The sequence below is a fragment of the mitochondrial genome of Lactuca sativa (genome assembly GCF_002870075.4).
Source record: "Lactuca sativa cultivar Salinas mitochondrion, complete genome".
NCBI lineage: Eukaryota > Viridiplantae > Streptophyta > Magnoliopsida > Asterales > Asteraceae > Lactuca > Lactuca sativa.
In genome coordinates, this window is record NC_042756.1 from 77,501 (window position 1) to 97,500 (window position 20,000).

The 20,000-nt window shown below is 45.6% G+C and overlaps 2 protein-coding genes and 4 non-coding genes across 6 annotated transcripts; 5 read left to right on the forward strand and 1 right to left on the reverse strand.

The window, feature by feature from the left end:
- Window positions 1-1,021: 1,021 nt before the first annotated feature.
- ccmFc (cytochrome c biogenesis FC) lies at window positions 1,022-3,313 on the forward strand. The gene is made up of 2 exons: window positions 1,022-1,788; window positions 2,734-3,313. The coding sequence occupies exons 1-2, from the start codon at window positions 1,022-1,024 to the stop codon at window positions 3,311-3,313; spliced, it is 1,347 nt and encodes a 448-aa protein (YP_009652415.1).
- Window positions 3,314-5,328: 2,015 nt separating this feature from the next.
- On the reverse strand, window positions 5,329-6,504 carry cob (apocytochrome b). The gene has a single exon. It carries the CDS (start codon window positions 6,502-6,504, stop codon window positions 5,329-5,331), a length of 1,176 nt encoding a protein of 391 aa, YP_009652416.1.
- Window positions 6,505-9,824: 3,320 nt separating this feature from the next.
- Window positions 9,825-9,897, forward strand: trnM-CAT. The gene has a single exon. It is a non-coding gene; the product is annotated as a tRNA-Met (tRNA).
- Window positions 9,898-14,276: 4,379 nt separating this feature from the next.
- On the forward strand, window positions 14,277-14,364 carry trnS-GCT. Its single transcript has one exon. It is a non-coding gene; the product is annotated as a tRNA-Ser (tRNA).
- A 359-nt stretch (window positions 14,365-14,723) lies between these two features.
- On the forward strand, window positions 14,724-14,797 carry trnF-GAA. The gene has a single exon. It is a non-coding gene; the product is annotated as a tRNA-Phe (tRNA).
- A 239-nt stretch (window positions 14,798-15,036) lies between these two features.
- On the forward strand, window positions 15,037-15,111 carry trnP-TGG. Its single transcript has one exon. It is a non-coding gene; the product is annotated as a tRNA-Pro (tRNA).
- Window positions 15,112-20,000: the final 4,889 nt, after the last annotated feature.

Below are 20,000 nucleotides of genomic sequence, written 5' to 3' on the forward strand. Positions count from 1 at the left end.
TGCCACTAACTTTATTCCTTACGCTTTTTCCGATGTTCGGGTCGGCTTTCTTTGTCGGACGTTTTATAGGAACGGACAGCTGCCCCATAATTTCCACCGTCATCGCTTTATTATTACTTTTGGTCACTTTAATACTGGTTTATATAATTTGAGTTTCCAAAGGGAAGAAGAGTTCTTTTCTTTTCTTCGTCATTCTCATTCTAATTTACGTATTCTGTACTTTTGCTAGATATTTGTGTTTTTCTCTGCTGGCAGGAATGACAAGCGCTTGCATTTGGCAAGTATCTTCCGAAAGTGGAAATGAAAGTAGTCTTCCGGCTTTGGAGTCTTCCTCGAGCAGTGAATCATTGGCTACGTTTAGAGCCGAAATAGCGGCCGATAACGAAGCTGAGATTTATGCTCGCATACGGAGTCTCCAGAGCCGTGATTACTACAACCTTCCTCCCCAGAATAATCCCGGGGAGTATGAGGGGCTTGTTCACAATAACTTCGAGCAAGCTATTGATGTGCCCCATTATAGGGCCATACTTGATAGAGAATATTTTGAACTCACAGTATTAGAAAGAAAGGGTCTATTGCAAGATAGGCTCTTCGATCTTATGTTTGGTGAGCAAAAGATTTATCGTATCATGGAACTTTCGCCATATACGAATATAAGGGCGGAGGCGTACGACTTCCTTGAGGGTAAGGTGGAGCCGGTGAGCTCTTTGCAACATTCCTTCCAACGGGATATCATGGACGGGAGTCTGAATTTCTTTATTCAGGATATAAACCAAAGCGGTAGAAATTCACAAATATACCGTGAATTCTACTCCCACTTTACCGATGAGGGATTCCGCCTCAAGTTCGGATTACCCCTACCTTAAAGGTCACGCTTTCTTTTTGGATCAGACCGCTCTTGGTCTTCGAACTAGTCATTAATGGTCGGCTTCATTGGTACCCTTTCGGTATGCGTTGCGAACACTTTCATTTTTAGCGTCTCATCTTCTCTATAGAAGCAAAACTCGAACGGATAGAACAGATGGTCCAACTACAAAACTTTTTCTTTTTCATTACTTCCATGGTCGTGCCTCGTGGCACGGCAGCACCCGTACTATTGAAATGGTTCGTCAGTAGAGATGTTCCCACAGGTGCCCCTTCTTCTAATGGTACTATAATTCCTATTCCTATCCCTTCATTCCCTCTTTTGGTCTATCTACATTCCAGGAAATTCATACGCTCCACGGACGGAGCAAAAAGCGGAGTCTTGGTCAGAGCAAGCCGACCTATTCTATTACCAGACATAATTGGGGGAAGCTCATCCGAAACTAGAGCTAGAAAGGCCTTATTTCGTTTCGTTCCTGTTCTTCATTTCCTTCTTATCGAAAAAAAGGGGGATTTCTCATATTTAGAATCTTTCTGCGGTGTGCTCCGTTTACTATTCTTTCGTACTTTCTTCTCTTTACCACGCGATAGGTCAGCGAAGCGTGAGCGGGCGCGGAGAAGGAAAGGCCAAAGACTTCAGCCTAACGGGAATGAGCAAGGACGAAATGACAAGATGAGGCGCCCTGGGCACCCCCATTTAGAAAGAAGGGCCGAAGTTTTTGGGCCTGTAGCTTTACCCGTCCCCCCTGAGTCGGGCGGTGCTTGTGTGGGGGGTGCGCCACCAGAAATCGGGCTTGAAGCTCTCACCTTACCAACGAGCCGACAGCTGATGGCTGTTGGTCACGACTACTACAAAAAAGCCCCAATGAAGATGAATATTTCACATGGAGGAGTGTGCATCTTTATGTTGGGTGTTCTTCTGTCGTGCGACCCGGCGGCTTATGTGCGACCTGTGGCCCACGCCTCCTATTTGTTCAGGGCGGGCGGCGTGAACTCTGATTCGATCCGGGTATTCAATCCCGCCGCTGAGATGCTCAGTTGACTCCTTAACCTTGATAGGAAGATGGCTTATTCAATAATTCGTGCATAAGGGTAAGGAACTTTGGATGAACTAATGCGAATGGGTGTAAGCCTCGCTGCTCGGAAACACCCAGTGCTGACCACACTGAGAGACACGAAAGCGCAGGTAACGCCAGTTGGCGAAGTGGCGTTAAGCATCCCTAGCGGTACGAAAAGAGAGGTCGTGATGATATCATCTACGTCCGTACCGCTCCTCGTGGAGTAGATCCCGCATCCAACCAAGTCTTTGACCAGGGAACGGGATAATTCCCACTACCGCTGGCAGGCCAGCCGGGCCGTGAGCACGGTGGGGACGGGCTTCCCAAAAAGCCAGCCCGGGCCGGGGTCAGTATAGAATGAAGGGGACGGCCCTAATGTTGTGTTGGCAAAGCCAACTTCTTGGGTTTCGGGCGGTGAAAAGCGGACGTGGGGACTCGGGTCGGGGCGCAGCGTAACTAAGGGATTCCATTTAGGGCGAGACAAAATGGGCGGGCACGGGCGGTCTGGTGTCCGAGCCGATTGGTCAGACGACGACTACTTCACTTATTAGATTAGTATTAGCCGCCTGTCCCGGAATGGAATGGGATGGAATAGAAAAAACGGGAAGCGCTATCGGTTCGGTTTTTTTGGGAGGGAGAAGCTTGTGAAGAAGGAAGCTTATCCCCGCCCCGACTGTCAGCTGCTGGCTCTCTCCATCTCTCCTAAACTTCCCCCGGGTTTCGGCCCGAGCTGTATGAGGCAGAAACTCGTCCCACGTACGGTTCGGAGGCCGAGCCCCACCCCAGCAGTAAGGGTGCGGCTTAGGTTAACTAACACAAAGAAGATACAGTTCACTCAACGATTGCCTTTGGGTTCCGAACTCCATATGGGGAAGGAGCGTTGTTGTTTGCAAGGTCTCGATTATTTACATGGACCCACTTCTCATTCAATTTGTGGGAATTTTCTGATCTATAAACCGTCCCTAACTAACGATCGGCTCATGTTTGAGGATGATGAATCACTTCGTGTCGACCTGTTGCCAATAAACTTTCCGGCCTCATATGAGAATGGAAAACTGGAGCATTTTCTGCATCGGTGGATGAAGAATCGCGAACATAAGAATTTCTGGTTGACCATGTTCCCAGAAAAAAGATACTTTCAAGAAACGACGAACACGACTGAAGTGGCTATACATACAAATCCATTTACGGATCTATATGCTCCGATTGGAACTTCCAGTTCCAGAACAGGTGGCTGGTATACTACCATAATGAAACTGCCTTTTATTTTTTTTATTCGGATCGGATTTATGTTGGCTTCGTTGGGAGGATCGCGTAGTTTGTTACGTCAGCTCAAAAAGGATAAGTTGCCTTGGAATCGAGAAAGTTACGTGGAGTTCATAATTGCATAAAAGGAGTCAAAGTAAAGTAGTGGCTGCGGCGCGTTGAGGCACTTCTTCGACGGTTCCCGTACGCCCGGCCTGCCGGCCCGCTCTGAAGAATTCATGGGTCGGCAGGCGGGCGAGACAGAATGGGCGGGCACTACTAACCAAGCCAAGCCCAGTTCCCGCCGATAGGCGCAGGTAGCTTGCTTCCAAGCCTTGCCTTATATGATAGTTGTGGCCATGGCCCGAAGGAGCCTTAAGCACTTGTACAATGCTTCAAGTCAAGGCTCCCCCCCACTCGTTGCCCAGAGCCTTTACTTTCCATGTTTTTAGTCAAATGCGCGCTAGCGCGCTACAACTAGCACTTTTTTCTCTGAGAGGCTCGCTTCTTCCCGCCCCTTATTGAAAAAAAAAGCGCGTTAGCGCTTTTACTTTTATTTATTATATAATACCTTCTTTCTACTTCTTTCTCAAAGTAAAGCAAGCAACCTTTCGCCTTTATTTTTTTGAGGAGATATAAAAAGAAGCAACCTTACTAAGCAAACGTAGGCTTGGGCTCGAAAGCAAGAAGCAACGGCTTTCGCGCTTGTTGGAGCTATTAAGCATCTTAGACTATTCCATTCCATTTTGCAGCTGGACAGAAAAGTGGAAACTTTCCGCGGGATCCTCTTTCTGCGGGATGCTCTTTTGCGCTACGATGGATTTTTTTACTCTTTAAGTGCGCCACTCCTTCTTTTGTCCTGTATCTGTAGCTGCTTTTCCCGCACTCTCTTTTATCCCGCCGAAGGTCCCCCTTACGTAATAGGGGTTAAGTTAAGGGGGGTGCACACCGTGGTCAAATCTGCATGAAAAACCGCGGGGAATCCTTAGTATTAAGTATTATGCTCCCGCACCCCCTATCTCTTAAAGGCTCTGCGCTCCCGCATTCTGATTGATCCTGTGCAATGTTGTAATCCTGCTGTTCCTTTATCCCCCGCTCCGCAGCTGCTGGAGACTTAGTCAGATTTTTAGCCTTTTGCGGTACTGATTGATGTTATGGGGGATTACTTGGGTTGGCCGGACTGTTTGTTTGCGAAGGCCGAAGGACTAAAAAATGAGGTTTTTGATGTTATTGGACAGAATTGGTGCCGTTTTCCCACGCCTCCTTTTCCATAATATGATTATGAGCTGCAGAACGCTTGAAGCTGGAATTTGAGCATTGAATTTTGAACACAGGCCAAACTACGCTCCTAGGCTCCCTTCTTCGAGGTTGATTCCCCCAGATCAAATGACAAGGAGCCAAAAGCGAAGATGGCAGCGGAGGAATCTGATGGCTAGGCGAATGGGGGGTTGAATACTCCGAGTCAACAGGGTTGGTTGGAAAGCCTCAGAAGAGCCGTGATAAAGAACAGCCTCGGAATAAGGAGCCCGAAGGGAAATAAAAGCGGGATATGGATCAAATCCTCCTCCCCCAAAATGTACCAAACTCAACATAGATGGATCAGCTACTATGGGAGAGAGTGCAGGTGGTGGTATCCTGAGAAAGAGTTCAGGTCAAATTTTTTATTTTTTCCTTCTCTTCATTCTATCACAATGGTACTAACATGATGGCTGAGACTAGAGCTCTCAGAGATGGGTTCAAACTATGTTCTGATAAGGGCATCCAAGTGAATGACATCGAATCTGATTCCAAAGTTATGGTGGACTCCATCCTTGGTCTTATATCCACCCCTTGACATGTGCTTTACTTGATCAGAGAATGCATCAGCTTATTGTCTTCTGGCATGATGGTTTCTCACATCTATAGACAAGGCAACTCAATTGCAGACAGACTGGCTTCTCATGCTTACTCTCACAGGTCTGATTGCATCGTTGAAGCTGCTTCTTCTCTCTTGCAAACAAGCCTACTACAATGACAAGGAAGGCCTTTACTCTTATTCCTGTTCCCGGAATGCTTTCTTTCATCAAAGTCACGTAAGAAATAGAAAACGTACAACTAAAGGCTTGTCAATTCTTGGTGTAATACTCACTCGAAAATGATGGGTGTCAGAATTTCTCACTTTTCAGGCAGTCTCATCCGTGTAAGAATTAGGAATTCCTCTTCCAACTCGTCCCAGAATGGGCGTTATGGCAAAGAACAAGAAGAAAACAAAAGGGGAAATTTGTCCAATAGTCACAAATGGTGCCTCCACAGGTTGACATCCGATCCAACCTAGTAGTAAGCGATCCGCCAAAAGCAACCAAAATATTCCTTGGTGAATCGGGCGAAAACTTGAACTACGTACATACATACTTTTAAAAAAAGGTAAAGCCAACAGACATATAAAAACTGGTGCTATTGCGGCTACACCTCCCGCTTTGTCAGGTATACTACGAAGAATGGCATGGATCGGTAGGAAATACCATTCCGGTACAATATGAGGCGGGGTGGGCATCGGATTAGCAGGTATATAATTGTCGGGATGCCCCAAAACATTAGGAGCATAAAAAATAAAAATGGAAGAAAAGATAGCAAAAGCTACCCAACCTACTAGATCCTTTACATAAAAATAAGGGTAAGAAGCAATTTTATCCATCTCTGAATGTACACCCAATGGATTATTTGATCCATATTGATGCAATGCGGCCAGATGAAGAAGACTGGCGCCTACTAAAAGAAAGGGGAGTAAATGATGAAGACTAAAAAAACGATTTAAGGTGGCATTGTCCACGGAGAAACCACCCCAAAGCCAAGTCACTATGGTATCTCCTACTACGGGTATGGCGCTAGCTAAGCTTGTAATTACTGTAGCCCCCCAAAAGCTCATCTGACCCCAAGGCGGTACGTATCCTATAAAAGCTGTCACAATCATTAATAGGAAGATTACAACTCCGAGACACCGAACAAATTCCCTAGGACTGCTATAACTCGCATGATATAGACCACGAAAAATATGAAGGTGAACCACAATGAGAAACATACTTGCCCCATTAGCATGCATATAACGGAGCAACCAGCCCCCTTCAACATCTCTCATAATGTGTTCTACGCTGTTGAAAGCTAGATCCACATGAGGTGTGTAATGCATAGCTAAAAAAACGCCAGTCACTATCTGAATGACTAAACAAATACCAGCTAACGGACCGAACCCCCACCAATAACTAAGATTGCTCGGGGTTGGATAATCTATCAAATGCTGATTAAGTGTGGAGAATATAGGTTGTTTAAGAATCGATAATCGTTGGTTCCTTATAGTCATTTCTTTTTCTTTTTTAGAAAGAGAACTCTGGTTCCCTCACCTTTTAGCGTTCTGGGGCCTTTATATAATATAAAAAAAAGATATCAAAATCTTTAAAGTACCCTTAGAGTAGGGCGAAAGAAAGTCAATATGAGCGTTGGTTTTTCCAACGAAACAGTGAAAGATGCTGTTTTATCCTTATCCATGGATGGAGGGAGTGGATGGGGTCGCATCCGGGTATACGCCGAATTGCCTACATATCTTCTTCAAAAGAATCAGACCATTGTAGTTCAGTTAAAAAGACGTTTTCAAAAGCAATCAAAGAGAAGATCGAAGAGAATGAGTCACAAGATGAAATGAAAATGAGTTCTCCTTCCAAACAGACTAGAAGACATAGTTGATTAGATCAAGAAACTTCAAAATTGATTGGCATAACCAACTATTTTGTCCATGTAACATTACATCATAATAGGCATCGCTCATATAGCTTGGGGTGGCTAGCGCTTCCTCCCCTATCACTGCCCGAACAAGGTCAGGCATGTCCCATTCGGGGGGTAATTGCTTATCGGCTATCACCACCCACTCCGCGTATTCATTGCAGATTCTCTCAAATAACCGCTCTAACTCAGGTGGAGCGCTTTGTGCGTCCGACCTAGTTGAAGAAAGAGTAGTAGAGGTACCACCTGAAGATAAAGAAAAACCCTCATCTACCATAAATTCTAGATCACTTGGCGTAGGACTACCATAGAGTCTCATTTGAAAATGATTTCTCATTCAAATTTTTTAATTCGCTCTGCTCTGCTCGACACCGGGATCATGCCCGGCGCAAGACTTCCTTTTTTTTTTATGCAGGTTAAAAAGGCGTGGAACTCCTGCTGGAAGACTCGGCTGGTTTTTCCACCGAAAGTCTAGAAGATAAGGTGTAAAATGTAAATCACTAGGTGTTGGATTCCCCTATAGTGCCAGACTCTTGTTATTCATTACAGAATACTAGCTTCTATCGCTCCTTGCTCGCGGAGCAGCATACCGGAAAAAAAGGAACCTTTATCTCTCTTATCATACGCAATATCTCAATTGAAAGGGAATGTCATTCTCTCATTCAGCATGGTGCAGCTTACACGTTGATGAGCACAATGCAATTCACGTCACAGCCACTTTCTTGAACTATATTACGAGATTTTTCTTTTTTAGAAAGATTGTCTGTCCTAAGTGATCAAAGAAACTTCAGACCGATATGTCAGGCGAGCGTCGAGCAGTGAGCTTGGAGAGTAGAGTCGAGGTAAGGTCAGGAAGGATAGCGTACAAGTGAAGCCCACTAGAGAGAAGTTAGCTGGCGGGTTCTTGTTTTCCGATAGGAAGAGGAAGGAAAACGCTTTGCTTCGACCTGACCTTAAAGTGGATGAGAACACGAGGTTAGTAAATCAAGCAAGTTGACGGTCAGAGAGAAAAGAAAAAACACGACTGATAGAAAGAGTAAGAGCGAGAGCTCAATCATAGATAGGGAAGCCCTTTCACAGAATCCGTAGATTCTCTCCCTAAGAGCGGAGCCACTTGACCAGAGAGATAGACGATGTTTGCACGGGTACCCCTTGAATCAATGCATTAATTTGACGTTGGGGCTCAACCTCTTTTTGTTTGGCCCATGAGGATACTTTCACTATACTTGCTCTTCTTGCCTGCTCCTCCGTCTTCCGCTTGTCACGAAAGATTATGCCTTGAAGAATGAACGACTGAAAGATCAAACTCCAGTGCGCTCCTGGAAACTAGAATGCAGCAAGTTCAAGCCTTAGCGCAAGATTCCTAAGGCGCAAGCACTTCCTTCTTTCTCTATTCAATCCACGGCCTACCTCGAGACACCTGTGTCACAACGGCTGATTTTTTGAGTGAGGGAAGCCAGAGCATTGGTCAAGAGAGAGAAAGAAGAAGAACTATAGATCGAGAAAGTCACATTAGCTACACCAGACCAGACAGACTTTCTTTTTTTTTACTATTTTTTGACTGACCGGATCGGTCACTCCTCAACCAACTAAGACATTTCTGAGCAGTTCCCCTCACCCCCTATCACTTAAAGGCAGAGCTAACCCAACATTCTACTGCTCTCTAAAGGGCCTGCCTACTCTATTAGTCAAGCTTGGAGAACATAGTACTAGGACTTACTAGATGAAAGACCTTGATTGGTGAAGGGCTTAAAAGTTAGGTAGCTGCTATCTATCGGATCTTTTCTAAGAGGTTAGGTAGGTGGTTGAGTCGAAGCGGAGAAGGAGACTAAGTCATCGGTCGTGCCGGGATTTCTTTCCTACTTCCAGCTGAATGAGGACCACACAGCCGTCAACCCTGCTGGAAGTGCTTTCTAGATCCAATCTCCTGGTCTTTCGTTCGCTATTCGAATGTCTGGACCAGTAGAAATGTACGAAAGGTGGTCTTGTCCTTTCCTTTACAACTAGTAGCTAGTAGCTCCGTCGTTGATCCCTCCTCTTCCCGGCCGGTTGTGACTCGTATGTCCAGCCAACGACTATCGATTCCTAACGAATCCATAGATTCTTCTACCATTCGACCAGATCTTCTAGATTGTATTCTCATTTTCCGGCCTCGAGCAACTTTACTAATAAGGGAAAAGCCCTTAACTTAATTGAATTCATATTATATTAGTATAATATAAAGCGCTAGCGCCCAACCGGCTTTCCGCCTCCATTTGGTCGTGCTGCTATGATGTAACGTGCAGTCGTCCCGAGGCATTTTAGGGCCCCCCATTTTCTCTCCCTTAAAGTCCTTTATGGATTTCAAGTCGGGAATAGAGCTGTGACTTATTCGGCGCTATATCACAATTCATTCATTCTCGGGCATAGCTGTTCACGAAACGTGGCATGGGACATCTGTCGGCGGCGGGTGAATTCCGAGCGAGAGGTCAAACCAATCCCATTCATCCTGGTCTGATCCGAACGGATCTTGTTGAATGAATTGATCCATTGTTCTATGCCCTACTTCTTAGTTCATTTTTTCCTACTCGGACCCGCCGTACTTCCTTTGACTACTCCTGAGATATAGTGGAAACATTTTGTTCTGGTGGAGAGTGGGGAGTGAAAACACCAATGCAGCAGAGAACGACCACATGAATCGGAATCCGCTTAACTTCTTAAGACAGACGACCGAGAAAGAAAGGCTCCGCGTTCTCCAAGTGGTTGATCTTAGCTTAGCGTGCTAGCCGCTGCTTCATTTCGTATAGTGATAACGCTTTCTCTTTCTTAGCGCTCCGCCCCCCCTTGTATAGTAAGGGGAACTTTGGTTGCGCGGCTTTCTCTTATACTTATAGGGGTCTATTTTCTCTGACTTGACTCAGCTTGACCTACTTGACTCAGCGGTTAGAGTATCGCTTTCATACGGCGAGAGTCATTGGTTCAAATCCAATAGTAGGTAAAACCGACCGAAAGCCCCGCTTTTGCCAGCATGACAGCAAGCACGGACTGGCAGCAAGGAGTCAACTGAATGACCAAAGCATCGGTTGCTTCCACTTGTGGCCTTCTTCGAGCGCCTTGACACCTTAATATCAACTCACCCCCCTCTTCCACAAGTAGGTGGAGACCAGGAGAGCCGGAAACCCCAACGGGAACCCTTCACCGCGCCACACGATTCTTTCGCGAAGCGCTCTCTCAGACGTTTCCACTCCTGCCCCCGCAAGCGAAGAGGTTTCAAGATACCAGTCGACCGAGTGAAAGTGAACAGCTCCGAGCAAATCTTCTAGAGAGCGTACCCTTTGTTTCTACTCTTTCTCTCTTCTAAAAAGAACTCAAAATCGAAAAAAGAAAAAGTTTCTTAACAGTCAGGAGTCCAGTATAGATGTAGGTAGAGGGCCATCTTCGTTCCCTGAATCCGCTAGTCAGTCGTCATTCAGTGAAGAGTCCTAAAGCATACCAGCAGTGAAGTGAACCTCTTAATTCAAGTGCAGTTCGATGATCTCGTGCTAGGGGCACTGAAAGCCATAAAAAATATCTATTGACTTTCTTGGATGGAGATCCAGTTCTTAGCTTAGTAAGATAATCGACTAGTCGCATAGCATGCTGGCAACATGATCATTGCTTACTATTCTTTTGGCACTAACTCAGGAAGGGAAGACATCCCACACCTCATAGACCTTTATCCAGGGTGGAGAGCACTGTCGGACTTAGCACTTAGGAGCTCTTTCCCTGTGTGAAGATCCTTCAAAGAAAAACAAAAATGATCCTAAGTGTTTTGAAGTGGTGCTCAGATCTCTTAAGGCTTCTTACTCTCTCAGTCTTCATGATCAGACATGCATTCAAGCCTTGATAATCATTCTGCCCGCCATTCCCAAAAGAGGGAAATGGCTCAGATTCCTCATATTACAGGCCTTAAACTAAATGTGGATGGTTCTGCTATTGACTTAAATAGTGCAGTAGGTGGCTGCATTAGAGAGTCGGTTTAATTGTTTTAGCATTCTCATGCAACTTTGGTCAGGGCAATAGGAGGCTGAGGCTAAAGCCTTACTCCAGGGCTTCTCTTAGCTAATCAGTTTGGCATTACACTTCTTAATTACATAGTTCAGCTTGAAAGCCAATCGATCAAATTCCTCTACCTATAGCTCCAGATAGCATGTAGAAACTTTCTATTAGAAAGGCATTTTAACGTTCTCACTTTTTCCTTCGTAGACTGAGAGATCCATTAGAAAGTAGGTATCTCGCTAGTGTCAAAATGAGACTTTCACTCTTTCCTTCTATGAGGACCCTTCAATGGCAAAAGTTTCTATCTCATAGAGTATAGGGGCAAGCTGAAATCGTATTGATGCTTTTAAGGCTTTCAGCACTAAATCGATCCTCATTCTCTCGTCTATGAAAAGGGACCTAAAGGGTGGGCTTCTCGGGTCACTTAGTCTTTTTTTTCAGTACCTCTCTTAAGCTTTACTGGATTTAAGAGTAAGAGATAGGCTCTTTCCGCGTTTCCGATGGTAGTTGATAGAGGAAAGGGCGATACGCTTTTCTTATCTTAAAGGAAAGGTTTGAGGGTTAGATTCCAGACCCCTACTGACGAAGAGGCCAAGAAAGAATGAATTGACTAGGACAGAGGGAGAGGCGGTTTATTTCGACAGCTAGAGCTAGGAGAAAGAGGTCATGGTGGAGATAGGCTTCGAAGCCAAGGAAAGCTTCGATCTAGGAAGAGGATAGGCGAATAGAGATGGGCGAGACCCTTGACCTATAAGTGAAACCGTCCCCGCTAGATGATTACTGATTCTACTATACTATAACCCGTCTTTGCTTCTCTTATTCAATTTCTGACTGATATTCCAATTCTTGATATTCCTCTAACTCTAAACCTGCCTATTCTCTGGTACATTAAAAAATTGCCTTCTATTGGGGGCATCTTCCCTTGTCTTGTCTATGATAATAATAGATTTCAATTCGACCTTTACTGATTGAACTGATCTTATTGAATCGATGGGCGGAAAGGAACCTACCGATTCTGCTCCCTACTAAAGGGGCCCTAAGCCAGCGGATCTTGCCCCCTTGTCCGGGTCGATACCATCCTATCTTCTAAGTGACAGACTTGAGCATGAATTTATAAAGTTGCTGCTCATCTATGTAAAAATGAGACTTTTCTCTCGGCCTCTTTAATGCCTAAAAAAGATCTGTCTTATCTCAAGCATGTGAAAAGCCCTATCCCATCTAGCAGCAGGGTGGAGAGCGAGACTGACCATTAATTCGACTATTCTAGAGCCTATTCTAACTCCACTATACAAGAAGGTCCTACTACTTGTGTGAAATCAGTCGCTTGAGAGCTTCGGGCTAGGTTATGGACGAGAGGCTAGGTACGATTTCCGAGCGATTCAAGGAGAGAGCGATGACAGTGACTTTCTCCTAGCTAAGAAAGGTAATCGATCCCCTTTCCCGGATGGAAAAGTTCGACCGATAGGGAGAGAAGGCGTTGGTGAGGCGACCGGAAGGCAGTTTAGTTTACTGTTAGAAAGCGAGAGTAGCTGTCTTTAGGGTGCTAGTTCCCTTTCTAACAAGCTGACCGGAATAGCGGCCCTCGCTTCTAGTCCCACTTGTAGCCTGATCGGGACTTCTTTCTCTCTTGCTTGAATGCCAACCAACTTTTCTGACTCTGGTTAGTAGCTCTATACTTTCACCCGCTTGAAATACCTTATCTTGCTGTAAGTGAATTAAGGTACTTTACTTGTCTCGTTAGAGAAAGGCAGCGAAGTAGAAAGCGAAGCTGGAGCCTTAGCTGCCTTGTCAAAGGAAAGCGAAGGTTGAGCCAAGCTACTTGTTAACTCTGGGTCCCATCCGTCCTGCCAAGAACTCGAACCGCCAACTCCGTTCACTGCCTTCTCTCCAGAACTCCAGTTTGGCTTGATTACTGGAACTCAAAAGCCCTAGCTTCTCTTACCTTCTAGAACTGTAAGGGAATTTCGGTAGTGAGGAACTGTCCCTCATGTTCCCTGCCTAATCTGAAAGACTAGCTCAGGTCAGAACTCATAGCTCAAACTCAACAGCCTAGCTTCGCTACAGAACTATGATCTACGACCACCCTCTCTCATCCGAAGCCATCGTAACATAACATATGTATCAACGATTCCAAAAAAGGACAGGAAATTGGATCCATCCCTGGAGGCATAGGCATAGACGAAGAAAGCAGAAGCATAGGGGTAGATGAAAGCAGGAGCAAAGGGGATTGAATGAGGGATGAATCTTCTGAACTGCTTGAGAGCTGGAAGATTGGGATATCCCGACTTCCCATTCTTATACCCGCTTTGAAAGGTAAGATATCGACCTTTGATGGGGGGCTCTCACAGGTCTACTCGCCAGTGTCTTCCTTCCACAAGTTCTACCTACGCTTCCCGGTTATAAGATCTCATACGGAAGAAGAGCCTCTAGGATCATTCATCATCCTCAGCAGCTTGAGCAGGCTCCTCAATGGCTTGGATAGCCCCTGAAGTAATATCCTAACGTGTACTCAAGAACACAAGAAAAGAGCTTTTAAATGGCCTTCTTTTTTTTGATCAAAAAGTAGTGTTTTCCCGTGTTTTTCGGCCATAAACTAGAGAGTTAGGTTAAAGGTAAGCCGGCTAAGAGGACTAGGAGCTTAGCTTGCTGGCGAGAAAGGGTGAGTGTTCAGTACGCTCTTTAGCCTTTAACAAGGGCTAAGCCGCTAGGAATGGCTTGCTGGCCTGTTGGGAGAGTGGAACGAAGTGATTCTCGTTAGAGAAGCACGAGTGGAACGGCTTTAGTGTCAGTAGGTGCCTAAATGAAGCGATTAAGCGTCGGGGGCTTTGCTGGCTTGCTGGCTAGCTCGTGCAATCAATAAAAAAGGATTCGCGTTAGTAAGCTAGCTTTGTAAGCTAAGCAAGCCTGGTTCTCCGGGCACTACGGTAGGACGTGGATCGACCATGACGAGAATGGACTTCTCCATAATGTAATAGAAGAGTCACAGTCCAGTTCCACGGGCTTTCTCCCTTCTCGACCAGACGAAGGAGATATGAATTCCATTCAGGCGGGTAAGGGCTTGGCTTGACCCTGTGTTCTCTCCTGGTCGGGTCGGAGGCGAAAACTGGCAAAGTTCATCATTCAGTGGTGGGGTGTTCGTAGAAAAGAAGGCGTCGCCCAACGAGTGGCAGATTTTGATGGAGTCTCGCTTGGATGCTGGGGAGATCCATAGATCTGGATAGAGTCCCCGGAATAGTACGCGCGCTAGCGCGCTACGGCTTACGCAGTTGATCGGATCAGATAGCCCTTCGGGCAACCAACCAAACCCGGCACATCAAATTCCATTCCGATCAAGAACTTGGAGGTATGGCTGAGTGGCTTAAGGCATTGGTTTGCTAAATCGACATACAAGAAGATTGTATCATGGGTTCAAATCCCATTTCCTCCGGAACAGAAGTGAAACGGGCGGGCGAAATGACGTGAGAGAAAGAACCTCTTGGTGGAGTCCAGCCCCCCAGAATAGCACTACTTAGTGACTAGGAGCGGAGAGACCTTTGCGCGTTCTTTTTGTTTGATCGGCCTATCTTCTTTCTATAAGCAAGCTCCCTCCGGCTGTCCAGGGACTGGACGGCTCTCGGTTCTTGAGCATGTTGGGGGATTAGGCGGCAGTTGAAAGAGCTGCTCGAAAGCTTGGCGAAGAAGCGAAAAAGGCCTATCTATTCTCTTTTTTTTAGTACAAGGGCTTTTTACTAGTCAAGTGGTAAGGTAGGGCGCTATTCGATGAATAAAACATATTTTAGGAAAGTGGTTCAGGTAGCTCAGCTGGTTAGAGCAAAGGACTGAAAATCCTTGTGTCAGTGGTTCGAATCCACTTCTAAGCGGGCCAAGGGTCCAAAGGCCGGGAGCGAGCCGGATTTTGAAATTCAAGTGCAAGAGTCAGCCAAAAAATGTGAGCGCTCCTGCACTATACGGCTTTTTTGCGTCGCCCTATCTTGCTGGAGGCAGATTTCGAAAAAAAAGCTGTTTCTTAGGTTCTCGCGTCCCTGTGCCCAAAAGGATGGGTGAGTTCGGTTTGAGTGTTCATCGATCGGGTGGATCTATATGCTCCGGGGTGGTGAGACGAGGTGTAGCGCAGTCTGGTCAGCGCATCTGTTTTGGGTACAGAGGGCCATAGGTTCGAATCCTGTCACCTTGATGTGAGGCATTCCGTCAGCAAATACTCAAATATGAACATCCATCGACCGTTACCACTTCCTCTTACTCGTGACTCGTATATGTACTTTATATAGCAAGCACACGAGACCTATAGCTAAAGATCATATAGCGCCACAGTATATATATATACGAACCTATACGGAACACTTATCTCTTTCTCAGTGCTTTCTTTAGGCTCCTGGCTGCTCGTTGGTAGAACACAACCCATATGATATTGAGCTTGAGCATTCGGGCTTCTTTCTTTTTTTTTAAGAAATGCTTCTTTAGAATTCTAAGGTGGCAGGGCAGCTAGTTTGAGTGGGGCCTGACGGTTTCCCGAACTTCTTCTTTCATTTTAGATTAATAAGGGGCTAGTTGGGGAGGAAATCTCGATGGCAATCAAGGATGGATTTCTATTTCGGAAGGGGTGCTTACTGAAATAGTTCAACACTACGCTCATTGCTCTTCTTCTAAAGTCCCTTGGAGCCAATCGGTTGCCTGAAGCTTGACATGATGAAGGCGCTTTGAAGCCCTTCCCGAAGGAAAGAGGGAATGGCCCTTCCTCTTACCTTCTGTTGAGACTGAGATAGAAGACTGGGCTTTCTCCCTCTTCTACCGGGAGGCCGCGGGAGTCAACTCTGTCTCATCCTCATCCCCCTGGTAAAGGCGATCCTAAGCCCTCCTCTCCGCCTAGGAGGCACCTGTTTGGATGAAGGCACGGGTCGTCTAACAAGGCATGGGACCCATAGATTCATTGTCTGCTGTGCAGAAGCTTCCTTCCTGCACCTGCATGCGCGCTTCCCCAGAAGGAGGCACACATTGTAACAATTCATCGCGATAGCTGCCTTTGGCTCTACTCTAATTGGCAACGAGACAGTGGATTGATTCCTACACCTATGGGCTCACTTCCTCCTCTAGTCCGAATCAAGATGGCTCCTCTCGATCTTGTGATGCCTTCGGCCCAAAATTATCCAGATAGCTGCCTTGACTTTGATATTAGTCAAGGGAAAGCTTATGAACGGTTCCGAAATGACACGCTATTCCGTCTCATCCTTTCGCCCCGGATGGTAGGAATAAGATAAAGGAGGAGGACTTTTTTGACTTCAACCGAGGAAGACTCGCACCCGCGTCTTTGTTTGAATCACTGACAGTTCGGGCAGGCCCGCAGGACTGGAATTCTGAAAAGAAGGAATGTCTGGCTTTTCCTATTCTAGTGCAGCGGTATAAATCGCTTCACTTTGAGTGGGCTTGGCCCGCGCCTTGACAAGGCTGTTGCCCCTCCTTCCACCCGTAGAGAGAGCCGGAGTTAGGCCTTTGGATTGATTGATAGTAGGATCAATGATGTTTAGTTTCATTCAGGATCGACATGCCCCAGGTTTGAAGAATTCGATGACAGGCCTTCGCTGCAAAAGATCCCGGAATTGGTCGATTCGGAATCGGCTGGATTGGAGGAATCCGGAGCCACAAGGATCTTCAACGGGTTCGAAAGTCTTTTGATTCCAGGCGGCCGGCCCAATTCTATGGAATTCGCTATAAGTCAAGCTTGTCGACTATCAAAGGAAAGGCCGGTTCGAATTTGTTCTTTCTTTTTTTATTTTTTTTCTTTGAAAGGCAAAGCCTTAAATTAATAGGATCTAAAATGAAAGTAACTGGAGGGGGATTTAAGCCAAACCTCCAAAGAAAAGGCCCATAGGCTACATAATCATAAAGAAAAGAGCTAAAAGACCTATGATGGTCGGAAGCTATATAAGCCCAAAGCATCATGAAGCAGATGACTTTTGCAGCAAGTGGGAAACTGATCTTCTGAGTAGAACACCATGCTGTCCCTATGAGCGTGAGCAAAGGATGCCAGCGAATCTGCTACTTTGTTCCCTTCTCGCAAGATGCGGGAAAGATTGCATGAAGGAGATAAGAGAGACTTGCATGATCGCGTCAAAGATACCAAGTTCCAAGGGGAGCTCCCTGTATGAATGAAATGCAACAAGACTTGAGCGTCAAGTTCCATACATGAGAGGGGTATGCCTAATTGGGAGGCAAGATCCAAGCCAGTGATTAACGCCCGAGCTTCTGCTTGCATGTTCTTACCCGAAAAAAAAAATAGCCTGACCTTGGTAATTCCTGATAACACCACCCCCTGTTATGAATCCATTTATAGCGGAACCGTCCACATTGAGTTTGAAAGAGCCAATATCAGGTGGATGCTAACCCTACGTCCCCTCTTAGGTTTAGGGGAAATAATAGGAACCTGAAGAGCATGAAGGCAAGCTTGATCATGTAAACCCAGCCGGGTGGAAAAGAACCACAGTGTCAAGCAGCCACTTCAAAATTAGCTGTCTCGTTTTCACTATATTGAGCTTTACATTGTCATGAATAATGGAATTGCGGTCTTTCCAAACTTCCCGTAGGATAAATAAAGCAACAGAATTGCGTAAAAAAGAATACTGGGAGCAAATAGTATCAGTCCACCAAGACTCAAGACGCTGCTCGAGAGACTGAGCTTGGGATATTGAGATGTTAAGATGAGACGCGAAGAAGGACCAAAGGGATGCAGCCAGCTCTCCTTGAACAAAGAGATTCGAGATGGATTTACTATGAGGGCTGGAACAGCAAAGACAACAAGAGGGAAACCGAAAACCCAGAGACTTAATACGCTCATCAGTGGATATTGCCTTATGCATAAGTCGCCAAACAAAACCTGCAATTTTTGGGTGTACCCATTTATTCCAAACATATTTCCACCAGTAGACAGAAGGATGAGAAGCCCGCGTCGATTCCCATGCACTAGAAACAGAGAAGGCATCCATCAGGATGAAGTAGCCAGTGAAGTTTGCCCTCATAAACCTCAGAAAGACAGCCCCGCATAGATTGAATTTATTGAATGGAGATAGCAAAATACTCATAATTTCATCCGGGGTCATTGAAGGCCTCTTTGACAGAGATATGAGGCCGAGGAGGGTTGTCTACCTGCAGAGGAGAATTCAACCACATATCATGCAAAAAAAAATGTTACCTTTACCGATAGACCACAAGGCGTGGGAGAAAACAAAGTCCAGCTGGGCATGGATGGCTCTCCAACAATGAGAAGCACTCCTAGGAATTGAAGAGAGAACAGCCCTGTGAGGGGCACCATATTTGCTTCGCATGAACATAGCCCAAAGAAAAGAGAGTCCCCTTTATAGTATAGAATTCCACGCCTATGTGCAAGGCTTGCATCACTTGATGTAACGAACGAATTAGAACACCCCCTTCCTCCTTAGGACAACAAAAGGTCTCCCATGACACCCAATGATGTCTCTCTTCTCCATTAGAGCTCCAAAAGACATTCTAAAAAAGACCCTGCCCAAATATGCGACTCTATAGGGATAAAAAAAAATGAAATTCATAATGGTATTCTAAATAGTATCTTACTTTTGACCTCTTCCCTCTTCCTGGGCAGCAGGATAGAGTGGGCTTTATGGTTGATGTCAGCTACTCTCTTCCTGCTTTACCTTCTAGAGAGCCCAGTACATAGTCTAATGGCATGGGCACTCGAAGGAAAGGTATAAATTCCATTGTCCTAGGGATTCGTATTTCCCATTGTCCTTATGGATGAGGGAATCGAGTTGCGAAAGATGAGGGAATCTACTTGAGTCCCCCTAAAGCAGGGTATTCTTCCTATTTTCCCTCTTCCTCCAGCTATCAACAGGATAGAGTGGAGCCTCACATAACCCCCTTTAGCACAGAGAAATGTACACCTAATGCCCGGACTGAATCTAAGTTATTCTATACATTGATTATAAAGTGACTTACGAGTCGGAATGGTCGGGCATAATGAGTGTAGCTCAGTGCTCCCTCTCCTTAACAGTCGAGCTCTTTCTTTCCTTTCAAGAAGCACGAGTGGAACGGTCAAACCGTTAAGTCAACAGGTTGAGAAAGAGATTGATCGTCACATACGACATTGCCCCAGAATGAGATTAGTCGTCATATACGAGATTAGACTTAGTCCGTTGTTGTTTGATCTTTTACTCGGACAAGTGCTACAACCGTCGAGCTGAGGAGCGAGACTAAGGTCGACCGTTAGGGAGACTAAAGCGGGAGGCTAAAACGAATGCTTTCAGTATGCCGCGAGTGGCTTTAAGAAGGTGTTATGCTGGACACATTAAGGACTAAATTCATCCAGGTCCTGGTAGTTACACGGGAAAGCTTTCAGGCTTACTGCTCTACTGGTTTCAAGCAAGACCTAGCCTCTCCAGCTTATTCATTAGGGCGAAGAGGACTAACTAGCTGTTGACAGGAGATGCAGGCAAGGAAGTCACTAGAGAGGTGAAAAAGACATACATAATGTAAAGACATTCCTGGTAGTTCTTGACTGACTGCTATTAGTATGAATGATCTTTCTTTATCTCCACAAAGGGAAGATTCATGAATGAAATCATAGATTAACCAAGACGATTTAAAGAAAATTGCGGCCTAGTCAACAAGCTTCTCAACTTCCTTTCATCTGCTTATACGAGAAAGGCCTAAACAGAGCCCTGGAAGAGGCATCTACTTCTGATCTAAAGACGGATTTAGAATCTGAGGTAGTTGTTGTGAGGCATAGAACTAACCTTAAGAGGCAGTATGAGACCTATCTCTCACTCTATCGACGTAGGTGGTTGCTTTTCCACTTTTGAGTCGGACTGCTACAACCGTTGAGCTATACTACTTAGGGAGTCCAATAAAGCAAAGATTTAGAGTAGGACTGCTCTCCACTTTAGGGACAGCCTTTTAGTCCTTGAAAGCGAGTTCTTTCCCGCAGCTCTGACCCTTCATCGTACTTTTAGTCAAGCTCAGCCTATCCTAATTAGGATTAGCCTCTTTCCGCTTACAATTTGCAACTGGAAAGTCAAGGCCATCAAACCTCGAACACTA